Consider the following 17,406-nt stretch of genomic DNA (forward strand, 5'->3'; position numbering starts at 1 on the left):
ATGATGAATAAACAGCGCATAATGGTTTCGTACAGTATAAACAGGTTAGTTTTTCCAGCAGTCTAGCGACCAGAAAAGTGACACTCCCAAAAAATACTATGTAACAAAAAAAGTAACTTGTCCGGCGAGTTACAGACTTGTAACGAAATAAACACATTCCCAAACTCCCGTTGCTTTAAAGCAATCAACGTAGTTACATACCATTTGCCGGGCTATGTCCGATGCGTCCATTATAACGAACAGAGAAAAGTAGTACAATTTATATTATAGAAGCCAAGAAACTAATTTAAACCAATGAGCCCAACTTCTCTTTCAGTTATTTTTTCCTTAGTTGAAGAAAAAAAAATCCGGCTGGGTCACGGACGGTAGGAATGCGAGTTCTCTATGGCGAGAATGTAAGGGGTAACAGAGTATGAAGAATTTTTAAAAGTGTAACAGACCAGCGGCTTTTGTGATTATTAGGAATAATACTTCGTTATAAAATATATAAGTATATATACATATATTATCTCTGGTGGTAATATTTAAAGTAATATGACGTATGATTTTAAATTAAAATACCCGTACCCCCCTCTCAACAAGTGGTACATTCTACGATTTGAGGCGATCGAATGACTTGCATATGCGGTTGCTATGTTTGTAAAAACGAAGCGTAAAGTGCGCCATTTTGGCTCAAAGTGGTGACACAGTTTACAGGTAAGTCTGACGCTACCAAACTGGGTCAAAGTCTCGGTTTAAGAGCCACAATGGAGATTTTTTGTTTCACTGCCCTCTCACACGTTTCAAATAGGCGGGGCTGGCCAGTTTCTTGCGTGCGCGGCTTCTCAGTAGTTGAATTGACTGTCCCAGTGATGCAAGGTACCACATCGTGCCAGGCTGCTGAAACCGATGAAGGAGGTACGTGTGTCTTGTAGCCTGAAGCACCAGTATATCAGTACTGGTCCAATTTATTATATGTCTGGGAACGATGGCGGCGGAATGCAGCCAGGAGGCTGTTTTGGAGTTTTTGATAGAAAGAGGTGGGCGAGTGAGAAACGTGGATTTAATAGAGAGATTCAAACCCTTCTTGACTGGCGATCCTGCGCGGCGAGCGGAGGCTAGAGAGCGGTTCAAGGATCTCGTGGACGAAGTGGGTTTTGTGAAGATGGACAATGAGGTTCGTTATGTCTGCCTCAAGAAAAAATACATGGCTACTTTCCTAGCCCGCTCCAAGTCTTGTTTAGCTAACGGTACACTAGAAGAAGACAAAACGGGCATTCAGGCAGCAGTTACGACCGGAGAGGCGGCTAAGGGGCCGCGATCAAGAACTGCAAGCCCGGCCGGAGAGAACAACTGCGGTGAAGCCAGTTCGGCTGCTTCAAGTCGATTTAAAAATGCCGCAATTGGTGATGCAAAACCAGAGGCTGTGTTACCTGTGTCAGATTACGGAACTATGAGAAAGGAAGTTTTGACAACACCGCGTACACCTCTGGAATTACGAGAATCCTCGCTTTCTGAGGTGCGAGCAGAAGGGAGCGAAGAAAGTGTGTTGGGCAGGAGGACGGCGATTCAAATGGGCAATACTTCTCCAGCTGTTGTTGCCGCTTCTACTCCTGATGGATCAGGGGGCACACCTAAGGCAAAGTTCCAACCACTGGAAAAGTCAGGAGAAAAACAACCGATTAGCAGCGGCCAGGACAGGGATGAAGGCATACACTCGGGGAACAATACCCGACGCACACTCTCTGTTGAGCCTAAAGAGAACACGCACCAGACTGTGTCCACCGATCTCTACGAAATGAGACCTACTTCGACCGATTTGCCTACAGAAATCTCAAAGTTGGAATCGCCTGTTCCCGAAACATGGAATACCTCTAGTCCGTTGACTGAAGAGCTGACTGAATTTCACAGCCCTCCCCTGGATAACACAGCTGCGACAGATGACACAGGCACCTGCAAGGAGGGCGGACAGGGCGACAACACTCAAAGCCAGGACTGTTCAGTACGGAGATCTGTTATTCCCAAGAGGAGACAGCCCTCGAGGAAAAGTGTCAAACGCGAACAGTTGCCTGATAGAGAGTCGCGGGACATAATAGTAGGTGAGACATCCCCTGATGCAATGAGCATCACCCCAATGCACAGCCGGAAAAGTTTGAAAATGATCTCCAACTCCCCACAGCTGATGAACAGACGCAGCTTCCAGCATTCTGGAAGATGCAAAGACTCTTGGAAAAATGAAAATGATTCGGCGTCATTGCTGTCGTCCACGGACGAAGAGAGCGGCTTTGTGTCCCTTGACCCTTTGGAGCACGAGTGGATGATGTGCGCCTCAGACGGACAGTGGGAGGACCTCAATCGGCTGCTCTGCTGCGAGCCCACCTTAGTTCTTAAACGAGATTTTGTGACCGGTTTTACTTGCTTACACTGGGCAGCCAAGCAAGGTAAGCAAGAGCTAATCGCCCTGTTGGTGAACTTCGCCAAGCAGCACGATGTACTATTAAACATTAATGCCCGCTCCAGCGCTGGGTACACGCCTTTGCATCTGGCTGTCATGCATAATCACACGGAGGTGATCAAACTGCTGGTGGGTGCCTACGACGCCGACGTGGATATCCGGGACTACAGTGGCAAGAAAGCCTGGCAGTATCTAAGAGATAACGTGCCCGAAGATATTCGCGATATTGCCGGTGCCACCCGCAACGCAGATCCTCATGCACCCGGCAACGGGGCGGGCCGCTGGAGGTTCTCGAGAGTCCTTTCAGCCAACTTAATGCCTTACAAGCTAATGCACGTCCCAGAAGAGGACACGTATGACAGCGAAATGTCAGGCAAATCCAAGATGATCCATCGTAAATCGACGTCAGTGGGCAGCACCAGGATCAGACCCCGACTGAACAGAATTCGATTTAAGACGCAAATTGTTCATAGCACTTCATTTCGAGAGTCGGAGGATGAGGACAGGTCTGTGAGGAGCCCCACCAAATCCAGACCAAAGTCTACCCTTTTTGGTTGAAAACCGGTAGTTACCGAAGGTGTTTTTACTAAAGTAGCAGCTACATTTCGCAAATGGGGAAGGTGAGCTTATAGCACGATGCTCCAAGTGGCCCGTGTAGGACGCTTCTCTTTAGAAAGGTATCTTACCCAATGATGAAATCTTCAATTTAGCACTAGACAACAGAGGGAGTCTGACGCCGTTGTCATCTTAACGTGTTTACAAGTAAGGCTTGGAAACAGGAGTACGTCATTGTATTTCAGTGCCAATGGGTGTCAGGAATGTAAAGTGAAAGCGAATAATACCACTTACTCGCTTCCAGAAAACGCCCTTCATAAAACTGAATTGGGTGAACACAATGTACTTTTATTTTTCCCTTTGCTTAAAGAAATATTTATTTTTGATCAGATTGTTATCAAAGAAAAACGGAACATTCTAATATAGAATCGGGGGTGACGCTGGAATACTGATTATGTGAATGGAGAGTACAAAATGGTTTACTTTTGTCAGTAAATAGTACCATTTTAATAACTTGCTGTGTAAATAATAGCTAGTATGCACACACCATTCAGGTGTGTGTATATGGGGTATGTGGGTTTGTGCATATTTATGTATATCTATTTAGATATAGATATACAGAATATAGGTACAGATAGATAGATACACTATCTATTTTGTGTATGAGTGTGTCTTTAGCAAGGTGACACAGAAATTATTTGTTATTGCTTCCCAATTCCAAGGACCCTAGATCAATTACCAGCCAGGCACCTGTCAGTCTGCAGTTTATAAGTGCTCTCAATGTCTGTGTCAACTTCGGTTAGATTGTCCCAATATGAGTGCGAGATTGGATCATGTGATAGGCTGGCACCCCATCCGGGATTTGTTCTTGCCTTGTATCTGATCATTCCTGAAACCTCACAAACACGGAAAAAGATGGTTCTGACGTTATGAGGATTTTCTTAATTTTATCATGCTGATGAGGCTTGATGTGCTTTAAAGGGATGCATCATATACAGAATAGTAATGTATAATTAGTAAATAACTTGTGATCGGTACTAAACTCATAAAATGGATGTATGGTTATGTGTATTTTTGAGGTTTTTTTTTTATTTCATTTTTGTTGTTGCTCTGTATATCCATCCATCCTTTGTCTGTTCTCAATCGTTATACTCAGTTGAGTGCAGTGCCAGTCCCAACACACAGAGTTTGCACAGAGTGGGAACAAATATTGAACAGGATACCCATCTGTATATGTGTATGTATGTATATATGTATATATATATGTATATGTATATATATATATATATGTATATATATATATGTATATATATATATATGTATATGTATATATATATATATATATATGTATATGTGTGTGTGTGTGTGTATAGAACTACCAGTGGTAGTTATTATGTAGACAATAAGGCAAAAGAGACAATTTTGGAATTGTCATAGTAGTTACTAGTAAAGTTTAATTACATATATATAGTATATGTGTTTGTGAGTAAATCAGTTTGTGGGAATTCTGTTAATGATAACTAGTAAAGTTAATTCAATATATATGTGTGTGTGTCCTCACCTACCTATCCACATGTGGACTATGACATGGTTACACATTCACCAAGTGTGGACCTTATAGCAAGACAATTTTTTTCCCCACCTACAAAAACCTTCAAATCAAAGTAAGACTAAAACTTTAAGGAAAGGAATTTTAAAAGTTTTGTGTCAAAATAAGTTATTTTAATAAACAAATCAACCCTACAGGTCTGTTCAATAAGACTTTAAAGTTTTACCAAGTGGGGATCTCAAAAAAAAAAACTAATTGCTCCTTAAAAGTCAGTGTTGTGTATGAATGGCAAGTGAAAATGTTTACATTCTTTTGCAAAGGCTTTAATTTGTGTTTATGCTGATACAGAGTAATAAAAAGATGACATAGTAGTTGTACTAATAATACAAATTGCACAAAATTAAAATACTTCAGTTTTCTGTTTCACATTTATATATAAAACAAAGTGTAAGCGGAGAATGCTGCTACAGGCTATACAAGTCCACACTTGGTGAGGAAGTCATCATTCAGGTCTCCACTTGGCATTTTTTTCATACACATAAATAATTTAAACAAATTTGAGCTTAAAACAGAATTTTTAATACATTTCTTGTTTCGTAAACATGTTTGGAAACAATGGTCTCTACTAGTCTAAATTAATAGCCTGTACTTGATGCAGTAGACATTTGTGTGTGTGTCCACACACCACTATACTGTACGTATATGTGTATTGTATATACACATACATATATATTGTAGTTTTTATTAAGACAATTCAAAACATTTTTTGTCTTTTATTTTTACAGTCATCCTGTTCGAAGTTGTTTACATCACCAGCCCTTTCCTGACAAATGTTTTTTGTTGCCAAGTTTCAAGATTAAGGTTATAGGCATGCTAGGAACTGCACTAGGATGAAAAGTTAGCAACTGTGCCATTTCAGTCTAATGTGCGTCAAAGCAAAATAGCCTAAAGCTTAGCGATCCAACTACTGCTGCTGTTGAGAGTGGCAAACTGAATATGTGTTTACATTTTACTTATCCATGGACGGAGTTCGTGTAATTTTCTTTTTATGGAATTTCAAAAATCCAAACCTAGTCCCTGAGATCTGGTTTGAGGGTTTAGATGTTAAAACACTAACTTGTAGCACTTTGTTTTTGGGCCGTTTCAATGATTGCACGAGCCAGCCCTCTGTCAATACACTAATGGTACAAATTTGAATCTCTTATTTTATGTTGCAATGCTTTGAATGTTTGTGCAGAAATTTATCAATTGTTTATTTAGGAAAAAAAGCACACTGGCAAATGAAAGTTAATTTGTACTGATAAGTTGGTTCAGTATTATGCATAGTCTTTATGAGAACCTTTTTTATTTTTTCATTATATGTCGGCTGTGAGGGTTTTAAAACTTTTATTACTGAATGTTGCTGTAATTTTACTTTTTAGTATAGGTAGAGACTTTTTAAAGTAAAGATTCTGGCAGTATAGTTAACTATAATTACTGTCTATAAAGCTGGTATTTTTATGTTTTGTTTTTTTAAAGGTACTTACATATTCCAGTTCTATTTGTGCTTACTTCAGGCCATGTAGGCTGCAGGTCTTATGGAGCTTCATTCACCAGCAATATTAGGAAAGCTGTGGTACTGGGGCAGTGTCCATGGACAAAGAAATCAAGGCGCATATGGAATGGGGACGAATTTATCTTTTACCTTTATATTACTTTATTAAATCTTACCTTTATCTCTTTAAGAATGGCATACTAATACTCACCATATTGAAAAGTAGGCTTTGTTCTGTCTATCTCTTTCATGCATATTCTTATGCCTCCTTAAACCAATTCAGGGTTGCAAGGGCCGGAATCTATCCAGGCAGCTGTAACCACAAGGGGATGCTATTGAGTCCCAAACCGTAAACACAGTGTCACCCAACACAATACCAGGTAAAAATAAAAGATTTTTACTTGTAACCAACACTTTATCAAATAAGCACCAGCCAGAACACACAAGTATAACCAAAGATTCTCTTCCCGATGATATGTGTCGCCCGCTGCCTTCTCACTCTGACTGCCAGAGTTGAGGTGAGCAGCTCCTTTTATCTCAATCCCGGGAGTACTTCCGGTGCTTGGAGGGAGTCCGTTGGAAGCACTTCCAGGTCAGGCGCAGGTCCTGCAAAATCGGAATTATTAAGCTCTGCAGCACCCCCTGGCGACAGCCATGAAATCCAACAGTACTGTACTCCAGGACTCCAGTTCCCAGTCTGGCCCATGGGTGTCCTAATGGGTACCATCCAGAGTATCAGGGGAGAAGATATTCACCAGACAACATCTCCCCTAGTCCTTCCATTACACTGGTCTCCTGGCTGGGTGAGGATCCCTGTTCAGCTCTGGCTGGGATGCCACTCCATATGTGCCATCCATTATACAGCATTGAACACAAAGCAGGAGACAGCTCTGGACAAGGTGCTAGTCTGTTTCAGGGCCCTGCCACACATACAAGGGGAGAATTTAGAGTATGTGTCTCTTTTGTTAACCTGCATGTTACTTTATTGGCATCTGATTACAGATAATTTCCTAATAAATGATGGTAGCATTTGATGTACATACATATATATATATATATATATATATATATATATATATATATATATATAGTATAGGTTTTGGTTACCTCATTAAAATAAGTTCATTGCACTAATGTTGTCAGACTCAAATCTAGCATAGGATTTTAAGTAACACCCTTATTTTTCTCAGACTTTAGTGTCTGATTAATTAGAGGTCAGGTGACAGTTGAAAAGGTTTTTTCACATTACCAGAAAGTGGCCATTTGTGCGTTTAGCAATGCATCATTCAGCTTTGATTAGAGAATACTGATCATTCAGAAAAAGACACAAATGTATGGGTCAGTTGATTTATTTTAGAAGGAGAGCCATGTGTCTGCAGTGTTACCACTATTCCTTTGTGGCACACATTTTAAACCTCTTTGTGTAACATTATAAGACAAGATCTATTAAATAAGAGCTGGCCATTCATCAGAACAAAGCTCATCGATTGAGTTACAAGATGTGTAAAAATGTGGCTTTGTTTAAAACTATTCACATTTCCCAGGATTCTCCAGGAGATTGTCACTTTAATCCTTTTTGTACATGCCGGTCACTGAATTTTCTTTAAATTATCAACCTGCACATATTGGCGTGCACATAATATTAAAATGTGGCCATCTACAACCTTGTAATAATGGACAAAGAAAAGTTCATAAAATGGATAAATGAATGTTTTATTTATATATATATATATATATATATATATATATATGTGCGTGTGTGTATATATGTATGTGTGTGTGTGTGTGTATATATATATGTGTGTATATGTGTATATATATATATATATATATATATGTGTATGTGTGTGTGTGTGTGTACATCTAGTCTCACACCCACATATGCACATATATGTTAGTACGTCCTGTTCTCATTCGTGGAAGCTGTTTGTTAAGATGTTGGGTGTCTGCCTATCATCTTAACTGGATGACTGGTTTTGCAATCTGGGAACATCACGTGAAGGCCATAGAGAACATGATGAATGAGTAAGCAGTAAACTTCTGTTTGTGTCACAGAGGTGAACGGCTACAATCTGGTGCAAATCCAGCATGCAGCAACTTTAAAGGATTTCAGAGGGCAGCTGCTGTGAAGTCGAATCCAAGGCAAAGAGCAGCTGCCTGGTCACAGGTCTCGATAAGCTCCATTTAGAAAGGCTGTGTAGGAATGTCAGGAATTACTCATGTGGTTACCTCAACAAGGGTCACATGCGGATTACCGGCAAAGGATTGAAAAATCTCGTCATGTTGTTTGTTATTGCTTATTGAGTATGATTGCCTCCTGTAGTATACTGTAGATGTGTCACATCTGAAGAAATCATAAAAGAAGGATTAAAGTAGCAGGGTGCAGCAGGGTATGCATGATTGCAAATCCAGTGGTTTTTGAGACAGTAATCTGGCATTACCTTCTGGAGGCGATCACTGGAAAATATGCAGGAGGCCATCCTTAAATGTTTTCTACGAGGCGTACTTTGTGCTCATTTTAAAAATAAAAAGAAGGCTGGCACCAGTGATCAAGGATGGCACCTCAAAGGTCCAAGCAGCTGGCTAGGTAGTAGTTGGTATGTTCTCCATTTTCTATTGTGGTTTACAACAGATGCTTCGGTTTTCCCCACCTATCATAAAAGCAGATTAATTAGGTTAGGCTGATTGGTGACTCTATGCCAACCCTATATGCTTGAGTGGGCATCCCATCCTGGGCTAATTTATGCCTTGTGACTGGAATAGGCTTAGAACATGTACAGATGAGTGGAAGGAAGAAAAAGGTCTGGGCTATACAATACATTCCAACCATTTTTCACTATCCTCAAATTAACTCCCAGCCAAGTTCCAGTCTGTACACAAACATTGCCATTTTTATGTTGGTTTTCTCTGAGTATCTTGGTTTTCTGCCGCATCATAAAGATGTGCCTGTTAAACTAAACCAGCAACTCTATATGTGGCCATTGTGAGCTAGTGTGGATTTGTGCCCCCATTGAGGTTTTGCTCCTGCATTACAACTGATAGTGTTGAAACAGAATTTGACCCCACCATCTTGAATCCTTGTAACAAAAATGGTGGCTTAAAAAGGATATATGTTACTGAGTTTTGTTTTCTATGGTTACGAAAAGCTATAGTTTAAGCCAGGAATTCCAATTAGAAAAACATAGAAAAATTATGAAATGTGGTGCAGTGGTAAGTGCTGGTGCTTCGCAGGGTTTGTATCTCAGGGTCCTCCCTCCGTGAAGTTCGCATATTCTCTCTGAGTTTCCTCCAGGTGATCCATACATGCAGGTTAGGTGAATCATCTGGGCCAAACTGGCTTTTATTTGTGTTTGTCTTACGATGAACTGGCACCCTGTTCAGGGTTTGTTCTTGCCTGGCAGCCTATGGTAGCTTGTGTTAGGCTCAAAAAACAGCCCCCGTGACCATGAACTTGATTAAACGATTTAGAAAATGACATGGCATTAAAGTATGACACAACTAAAGTTACAGTAGGTAATAGGAGAAAATGGTTCCGGATATTTTGATGGCAGTCTCACCCATTTTTCCTCGTGATTTGCCAATCAGTTGACATGTTTTTTGCCAAAGCAGAATTATCTTTTCTTTAAGCATGTTAAAAAAAATTTGCATCCAAATTATAAAACCAATCATATCCTTTATCTTTCACCATTTTGTTGTCCTTCAGCTGCTCATTTCATTGGTTACAAGAAGGTGAAATGTAAAAGGGGGGTCCTTAAGCTAATCATGTGATTTTTAAGGACAGGTTTCACAATTTGGATGAAATATTATACAAAGAGATCATTTAAATATTAAGAAATAGTTAAGCCTTTTCTCAACACATTTTTATCTTTCTTTGCTTTATCTTATTTGTGACAGAAGCTTTATAATACTATGTGAACGGTTTTATTCATATACAAGACCTTCCGGGGTAAATGTTGTCTCAGCCACGTTGCAGATACAGAAGACATTTTTATTTTTACAGACATACTGCAGTTATTAAACCAATTTGAAATACTGGTGGGTCACTACCTCTGTGTTATGCGTCAGTGGGTACCCTTGTAATTAACCTTCTACTCATTTTAGGGGAAAGCCTCACCCAACCTGTGCCTAAAGTTATACAACTTCTAAACTAAGGTGCCATGCAAATTTAGCATTTGATAACCTTTATTGGGAAATTTTCTTGCCTCTTCTCATGTAGGTTTTCTTTCTTTCTTCCTTTCTTTCTTTAATCCAATGTCAGGGACAATTTCCGACCTCCCCCCAGGGTTCAAAATGAAATGTGCCAACTTTTGCAGAGCGAAGCTGACTAACCAGTACTGCTACAATAGGTGTGACGGAACGTCTCCCACCTTTTTAATTGTGGAAAATGTATGGAATTTCATGGAACTGGATGAATCGAACACACTTCCAAGTGGGCTGGTAACCACAGGAACGTGAAGTGAGCACTTTTCTCATTTTTAGTTTTGTGAATTTTAGTTTACTATGTAACATAACTAATGCTGTACGTTTATAATTCTAATCTTTTAAGGATGAATACGGATTTGGTAATGGTGTTTATTGTACATGGGGATTCCTAGTTTCAAATGGAAAAAGACCTTTTTGTAATATTTAGAGAAAGCTTGCCATACGTTGATGTTTTGTGGCAGATAACAAATGTGCATTTGGTGTTTTTAATGTTTACTATATTCTTTTGTAAACCTTTCTTACATTAATTATGGTGTACAGTGCGTTTTTTATGTGTTACTCTTTGTGGAGTTAACGTTTACATGAATTGTTTAATCTGTATGTATGCAGGGCCTGGATGCCCAGTGTCTTTTTTTTTAACATTTATTTTTGTGTCTTAGTTATCTCACAGAGTAATTATGCCCTCACATGATTCAATTTGTATTAAACTTACATGAGAAAACTAGCTTTGTTAAAGGTTTTGTACAAAATAAAAGGACTTGTTAGTGTTGTACACTATTCTAACTATCTGGTTTCAGTTTCTAGCTGTTCTTTCCATGTGGCGTTTGCATGTTTTCCAGGTTTTGTCATTTATTTCATTCTGTAATGTAAAAACAAACATTGATTAATAGCTTTAAATTGCTTCAAGAAAAAATTATTAAGTGTCAGAGTTACCCTTACTTGACTGACCAGTAGCAAAAGTGATCAGAGCAGCTGCATTTTAGAGAACACGATGACACACTGCTGGATCTTTGAACACACAATCTATAAACTCGTGTCCATTTTGCCAGTGAAGTGTTGAGAGAGGTTGTTCTCCTTCCTTCCCCAAATGAGATGTAGTGGCAAATGAATGCTTTGGTTGACAGAGATGAATGTATAGTATGAAAAATTATTTGCGCCAAAATGAAATGCGATCAACAGGTTAACAATGTTGAAATGCAATGCATATTTATGTGGTGCATTTCATTTTAGCACATTTTTATCATTTCATAATTAAAAACATACTGACCAAACGATTGATTGCTTTTCACAACATCATGCTATTTTATTGTCAGTTTAAAATGCCAAACAAAAAGTCGATTACATTTTAATTCATGTCCAGGGATCATGTGTTTTAACTAAACGCAAAGCAGACATATTGTGTTTCGATTAGCAGCGGCTCAGAGTTTATTGCATTTTATTCCTGTTTAATTGTGCCAAAACTAAATGTAATCAAATGACCGATCAGCATCAAAATGTGTAAACAGTTGAGGAAAGAGGTGTTCCAATCCCAAGTGTGCTGCACTTGAAAAGCAGCTGAGCAGGGAGTAGATAGTTAGGGGATCTGCTCTAAATGACTTTTAATGTTTGTTATTCTGTTGCGTATCAAAACAAGTGAAAAACTATTGTGACCACAAGGGGTGAGCCCCAAACACCAGACACAACTCAACCAATACAGCTTAAGGATAAAATAAAAGATATTTATTTCCCAGAGACATGTTCACAGGCTTGTCCCACAATGTATTTATCGTTAATAAAGCTCCTTCTTCTTCTCCGTCTCCTTTCACTCCTCCACTCGCTCATACGGAAGTTTCACAAAACTGGGAGGTCCATTATTCAGAGGACCACTCATACTGAGGCAACTGCTAGTGGAAGGCAAGTAGATCTCCATGTTGTCCCAAGAAATTTTGCTGGCCTTTGGCCCTGGCTAATGTGTATGACTTCTGCCACCTCGCATCACGCATCAGCATCAAGGTGTTCCGCCTGCTGTACTTGCAGCTGGTTTACTTGTTTCATGGGCTGGTAGACCACTTCATCTAGGTTCACTTGATCAGCCATTCTGCTGACTATGCCACTTGTGGTCGATGGAAGGATTGTAGGTCCACAAGTGGAAATATTGGGGAGCCAACCTGATCTTTTCCCTTTTAATCAAATGAAAGTTGTAAACGAAAGATGCACTTGATGGTGCCAAAATGAATGAAAATTGGGGTTTCCTATTCTTCAGAAATTTGTCTCGACTAACAAAGCCTGCTTTAGTCACTGTGGGTAGGAGCTCCGTCCTGCAGTGTGCTCACATATCGAATGAAGCCTCTTTCCGAAAACCACGGCATACATTGCTGGAAGACTGGTAGGGCCATCTTCTTGTCACTGTGAAAGGAATAGAAGAGGGTGATTGCCTGATGCGCATGCGTGGAACTATATATTGTAATATCTGGTTATCACAGAGGATATGAAATAAAAGATACCTGGAAACCAAGCCCAGTGACACACATTTTTCACTGTATTCAGTATTTAGTTAAAATCACTAACAACTCACACCTCAAAAATTTAAATACACTTCTTAATTTAACACTTTAAAAAAAGAAAACAACTTCAGACAACATAACAAGAGTAAATTTTTTTTCGCAAGACCTTAAGCACGCAGTACTTTTAGTCGTTTCAGTTAGCCAGTCCTCATTTAATATTGAATAAAGTTATACTCACGGCTAGAATACAAAATTGTTTAGAAGTGTAACGCCTTTTGCCCCTTTTGTTTTGCATTTGAAACTGACAATAAAATTGCATGCCTTTGTGAAAAGAAGTCAATCATTTGGTTGATATGTTTTTAATTATGATACAATAAAACTGTGCCAAAATGAAATGCTCCACCTGCATACTGCATGTATTGCATTTCAACATAGTTAACACAGTGGATTATCGCATTTCATTTTGGCACAAATAATGTTTCATACTACAGAACTATTTTGATGATAAAATGTTGAAAAGGAACATAAGCTTCTTTCTCGATCGGGACATAGCCAGCAAGTGATCTATTGTAGAGGCAATGAAGAAATGAATACATTTGTCTGGGTCCTTCCCATGCCTGGGGAATATAGCATTCACGTTCTACTTGGAGAAAAGGTTAGACATATCATAGAGTTGTTGTGATTGATTTCTTGGTTTATTTTACAGTCTGGCTTTGCCAGGTCATTTTAAAAATCGTGTAAATAATATGAAAACTGACCCAAACATTACAAGGAGGCACCAGAAATGTTAAAAAAGTCAATGACAACAGGAGGGCCTATTTCTCTCTTGACTGACCTGGGAAAACGTAAAAAAATTACTAGTGTGGCCAGAGTCAAAGTGGCCTGGTCAGTCCAGCTCTACATTTTTTTGCCACTAGCCTAAGTAGGAAAATTGGAGTAAAATGATAATGACATTCATTTTGGCGTGAAATGTAAGGAAGGTCCATCCCCTACTCCTCCTCCTCCAAAAGGAATGTAGTAGTAAGCCATAAATTGTGCAGATCTAACAAAAGTTAATCGTTTAGAATGGTGAAATGCCCAGAAGGTAAACTTCTCCCTCTCCTAAATGCGATGAAGCCATGTTCAGTGGACTATAAAGGTACATCGATTTGAAAGTTGAGTGGAAACATCCATCATCTTCTAAAGCGGGATGCAGAAGTAGCCTATCCGTTTTGCAAATAGACATTGATCTGTAACACTACTGCCATTGTGACATTAAAACATTCAGCGGTAAAAATATATTGGATGTCTGTGGTGGGCCGGCGCCCTGCCCGGGGATTTGTTCCTGCCTTGTGCCCTGTGCTGGCTGGGATTAGCTCCAGCAGACCCCCTGAACCTGTATTAGGATATAGCGGGTTGAGAAATAACTGTCTGACTGACTGAGTTGGATGTAGTTGATTGTACTGGTAGATATTGGCCTATACATTTGCATCCACTTTGAGATTAAAATGCTATGAGAGGAATGAGAAATGTTGATAAGTGATGAATATTGTAGGTGGAGAACCTGACCATTATAATAATGAGGTTTTGAGAGGGGAGATCCAAACACTCTGGTGAACCGTTGAGTGGAGAGGGGAGATACATATACTCCACTTCCCCCACCACCCTGAATGAGATGCAATAGTGATCGATTTAACAGGTAGGAATGAATCTATAAAACTATTGATTCTGAAGGTAAGAGGGAATATTTGCAACCCAACCCACAAAGAAAAAAAAATGTTGAGTTTTTGGGAATGAAACTGCAGAAGAGCATCCATTTTGACAGTTAGGTGTTGAGAGAGAACATTTTCCACTTCTGTGAGTCAGGCTGTAGGACTGTACAATTGTGTTCATGGTGAGAAATTAATCTATAAAATTACATGAGTTTGAAATGGTGAGGCATCAAAATGATATGTGCCTCTTGTCTGAATGCAGTGCAGATGCAAACAGTCTCTTATGCACATGCACATGGAGATGGATATATAAATGTTATGGAGAGAATGAGTAGGCTGTAGTGGTGACTGATCACTTGAGCAAGTGGAATGTACAAAACTTCACCAACTTCAACAAAGAAGTGTGAGATGCTATTACAACCCCCAGAATGTGACTATAAGAGATTGATTGTGCAAATGGAGATGGGCCGCTCAAACCACATCCATTTGGATTGCTAAAAGTTAACAGGGAATTAATTACCAGATCCCTGTCATTTAAAATATATTTTAGCCGGTGGTATTTTGGGAGGGCAACGACTGAGATGGAGCTGGTCTTGCTTTGAAGACTATTTCCTGCCTTTACTCATTTCTATGGTTTACTCTGAATGCATGCAATGTGACCTGGAAGAGCAGAAGTATAGATTAGATGGTGATAAGTCATTCATCAAGGTCTCATGCAAAAACGCTGTAAACACTATAAAATGTTTTGGTTTTCATGCTTGAATGGCTCCTAAAATAACAATAATACATTTTATTTATATAACACCTTTCCCGTACTCAAAGTGCTTTTAAACATCCATCCATCCGTCCATTTTCTAACCCGCTGAATCTGAACACAGGGGGTCTGCTGGAGCCAATCTCAGCCAACACAAGGCACGGATCAATCCTGGGCAGGGTGCCAACCCACCACAGGACACACACAAACACACACCAAGCACACACTAGGGCCAATTTAGAATCACCAATCCACCTAACCTGCATGTCTTTGGATTGTGGGAGGAAACCCACGCAGACACGGGGAGAACATGCAAACTCCACACAGGGAGGACCCGGGAAGTGAACCCGGATCTCCTAACTGCGAGGCAGCAGCGTTACCACTGCACCACCGTGCCTCCCGCTTTTAAACATGATTTTCATTTTAAAATATCAAAGTTTGAAACCGTACAGAATGCTCTTCCAGGTTCCTTGTTACCAAGTGTCATTAATATATTTTAATGTGAGCAATATAACCCTGTCTAATTCAATTCAAAGTTTCTAAAACCAAATTTCATAATTTTATTGGAGATCTTATCTTACTATCAGTGGCACAGTGGTAGCAGTGCAGCTTTGCAGTAAGGAGACCAGGGTTGCGTACAGTTTGCATGTTTTCTTCTTGTCTGCGTGGGTTTCCTCCAACTGTCCAAAACTATGCAGGTTAGATGAACTGGCCATGTATAATGGCTCTTTGTGTGTGTGGGTGTTTGCCCCGTGATGGACTGGTGCCCTGTTCAGGGTTTGTTCCTGCCTTGTACCCAAATGCTAGCTGGAATAGGCGCCAGCACACCCCGCCACCCTGGTCTTAATTAAGCGGGTTACCAAATTACATCTTACTTTATCAGAAATATTTCAATTAATTTTGTTTCTTCCTATAAACATATGGTTTATATAGCCAGGTTCTCCACCACATGAGGTTTGCATGTTCTCCCCGTGTTCTCATGGGTTGCCACTGGGTATTCCAGTTTCTTCCTCTAGTCCAAAGACTTGCAGTTTTTCGTAGTGTGTGTGTGTGTGTGTATGGTGGCTTTCAGATGAACAGACACTCAGTCTAGGGTTTGTACCCACTTTGTGCCTGATGGTTTATGGGATAGGATCCAGCTTACCTACAACTGTGCCCAGAATGAAGTGGGTTTAGATAATGGATTGATCTGTTGTTTATCTAAGTGGTAATGATAAAGATAGTCTGATGGTTGTTCTTTTTTTTGCCCATCTTGCAGATTCCTTTCTCTGATAATATTTCAGGACCCTTCTGTCACAGCGACATAGATCTTGGTGGACCTTCATCATATCACAAAGTACCTCTCAACAGCGGACAATCATGATGTGCATTTCCTAAAATCAATTTCTGTCGCTCTGAATGGTACAACTGTTTATTAACTATTGAAATTGACTTCAATGGCTTCAGTGATCACAGCATCTGCCACAAACCAAGACAGTTTAATAGAACACTCAAATCAACAGAAATTACAAATGATGTATTAAGCAGCCATGTCAGTGGTGAATGGTGCGGGAAAGAAAGTGGTAATGTCTGGTGTTCAACAAGACAGCATGACAAAGAGATGGCTTCTCTTTGATTTTATTTCCTCTTGTTTACTGTGGGTGGAGCAGTGGGTATCGCTGGTGCCTCGTAGTTTGAAGACCTGGGTTCGCTTCCTGGGTCCTACCTGCGTGGAGTTTGCATGTTCTCCCCGTGTCTGCGTGGGTTTCCTCCCACAGTCCAAAGACATGCAGGTTAGGTGCATTGGCAATTCTAAATTGTCCCTAATGTGTGCACGGTGTATGTGTGTGTGTGTGCGTTCCTTGAGGTGGCCTGGCGCCCTGTGTTGGCTGGGATTGGCTCCAGCGGACCCCTGTGACCCTGAAGTTAGGATATAATGGGTTAGATAATGGATGGAAGTCTATTGTTAGCCAGGATCTAAACTGTTTCATGCTTTATTTTATAAGGACACTGTGAACAGAAGTTCATTTAGGATTAAACCTTAACTTTGTGAGTGTGGTAGACCATCAAAGATTGTTAATTTAGCAACAGTTTAGTTTAGGTACTGCAAAAATTAGGGTTAAGGGTTAGGGCAAAACTAGTCATCATAACACTTCTAAAGCATCAATAGAGTAGTTATTCCTCTCCGCAGTGTGGCTCACTACATGCCATGCCTAGCGCGATT

The 17,406-nt window shown here is 39.9% G+C and overlaps 1 protein-coding gene across 2 annotated transcripts; it reads left to right on the top strand.

Annotated features, from left to right (window-relative positions):
- The first annotated feature begins 785 nt into the window (after positions 1–785).
- Positions 786–16,879, top strand: LOC120520583 (ankyrin repeat domain-containing protein SOWAHC-like). 2 transcript variants are annotated; one of them, XM_039742844.1, is made up of 2 exons: positions 786–3,054; positions 16,462–16,879. In XM_039742844.1, exon 1 carries the CDS (start codon positions 968–970, stop codon positions 2,990–2,992), a length of 2,025 nt encoding a protein of 674 aa, XP_039598778.1. In that variant the 5' UTR covers positions 786–967; the 3' UTR covers positions 2,993–3,054; positions 16,462–16,879. The 2 variants fall into 2 exon arrangements, with proteins under 2 accessions (XP_039598778.1, XP_039598777.1); XM_039742843.1 differs by lacking the exon at positions 16,462–16,879 and adding an exon at positions 10,331–11,061.
- Positions 16,880–17,406: the final 527 nt, after the last annotated feature.

The sequence above is a fragment of the Polypterus senegalus genome, unplaced genomic scaffold (genome assembly GCF_016835505.1).
Source record: "Polypterus senegalus isolate Bchr_013 unplaced genomic scaffold, ASM1683550v1 scaffold_4094, whole genome shotgun sequence".
Taxonomy (NCBI): domain Eukaryota; kingdom Metazoa; phylum Chordata; class Cladistia; order Polypteriformes; family Polypteridae; genus Polypterus; species Polypterus senegalus.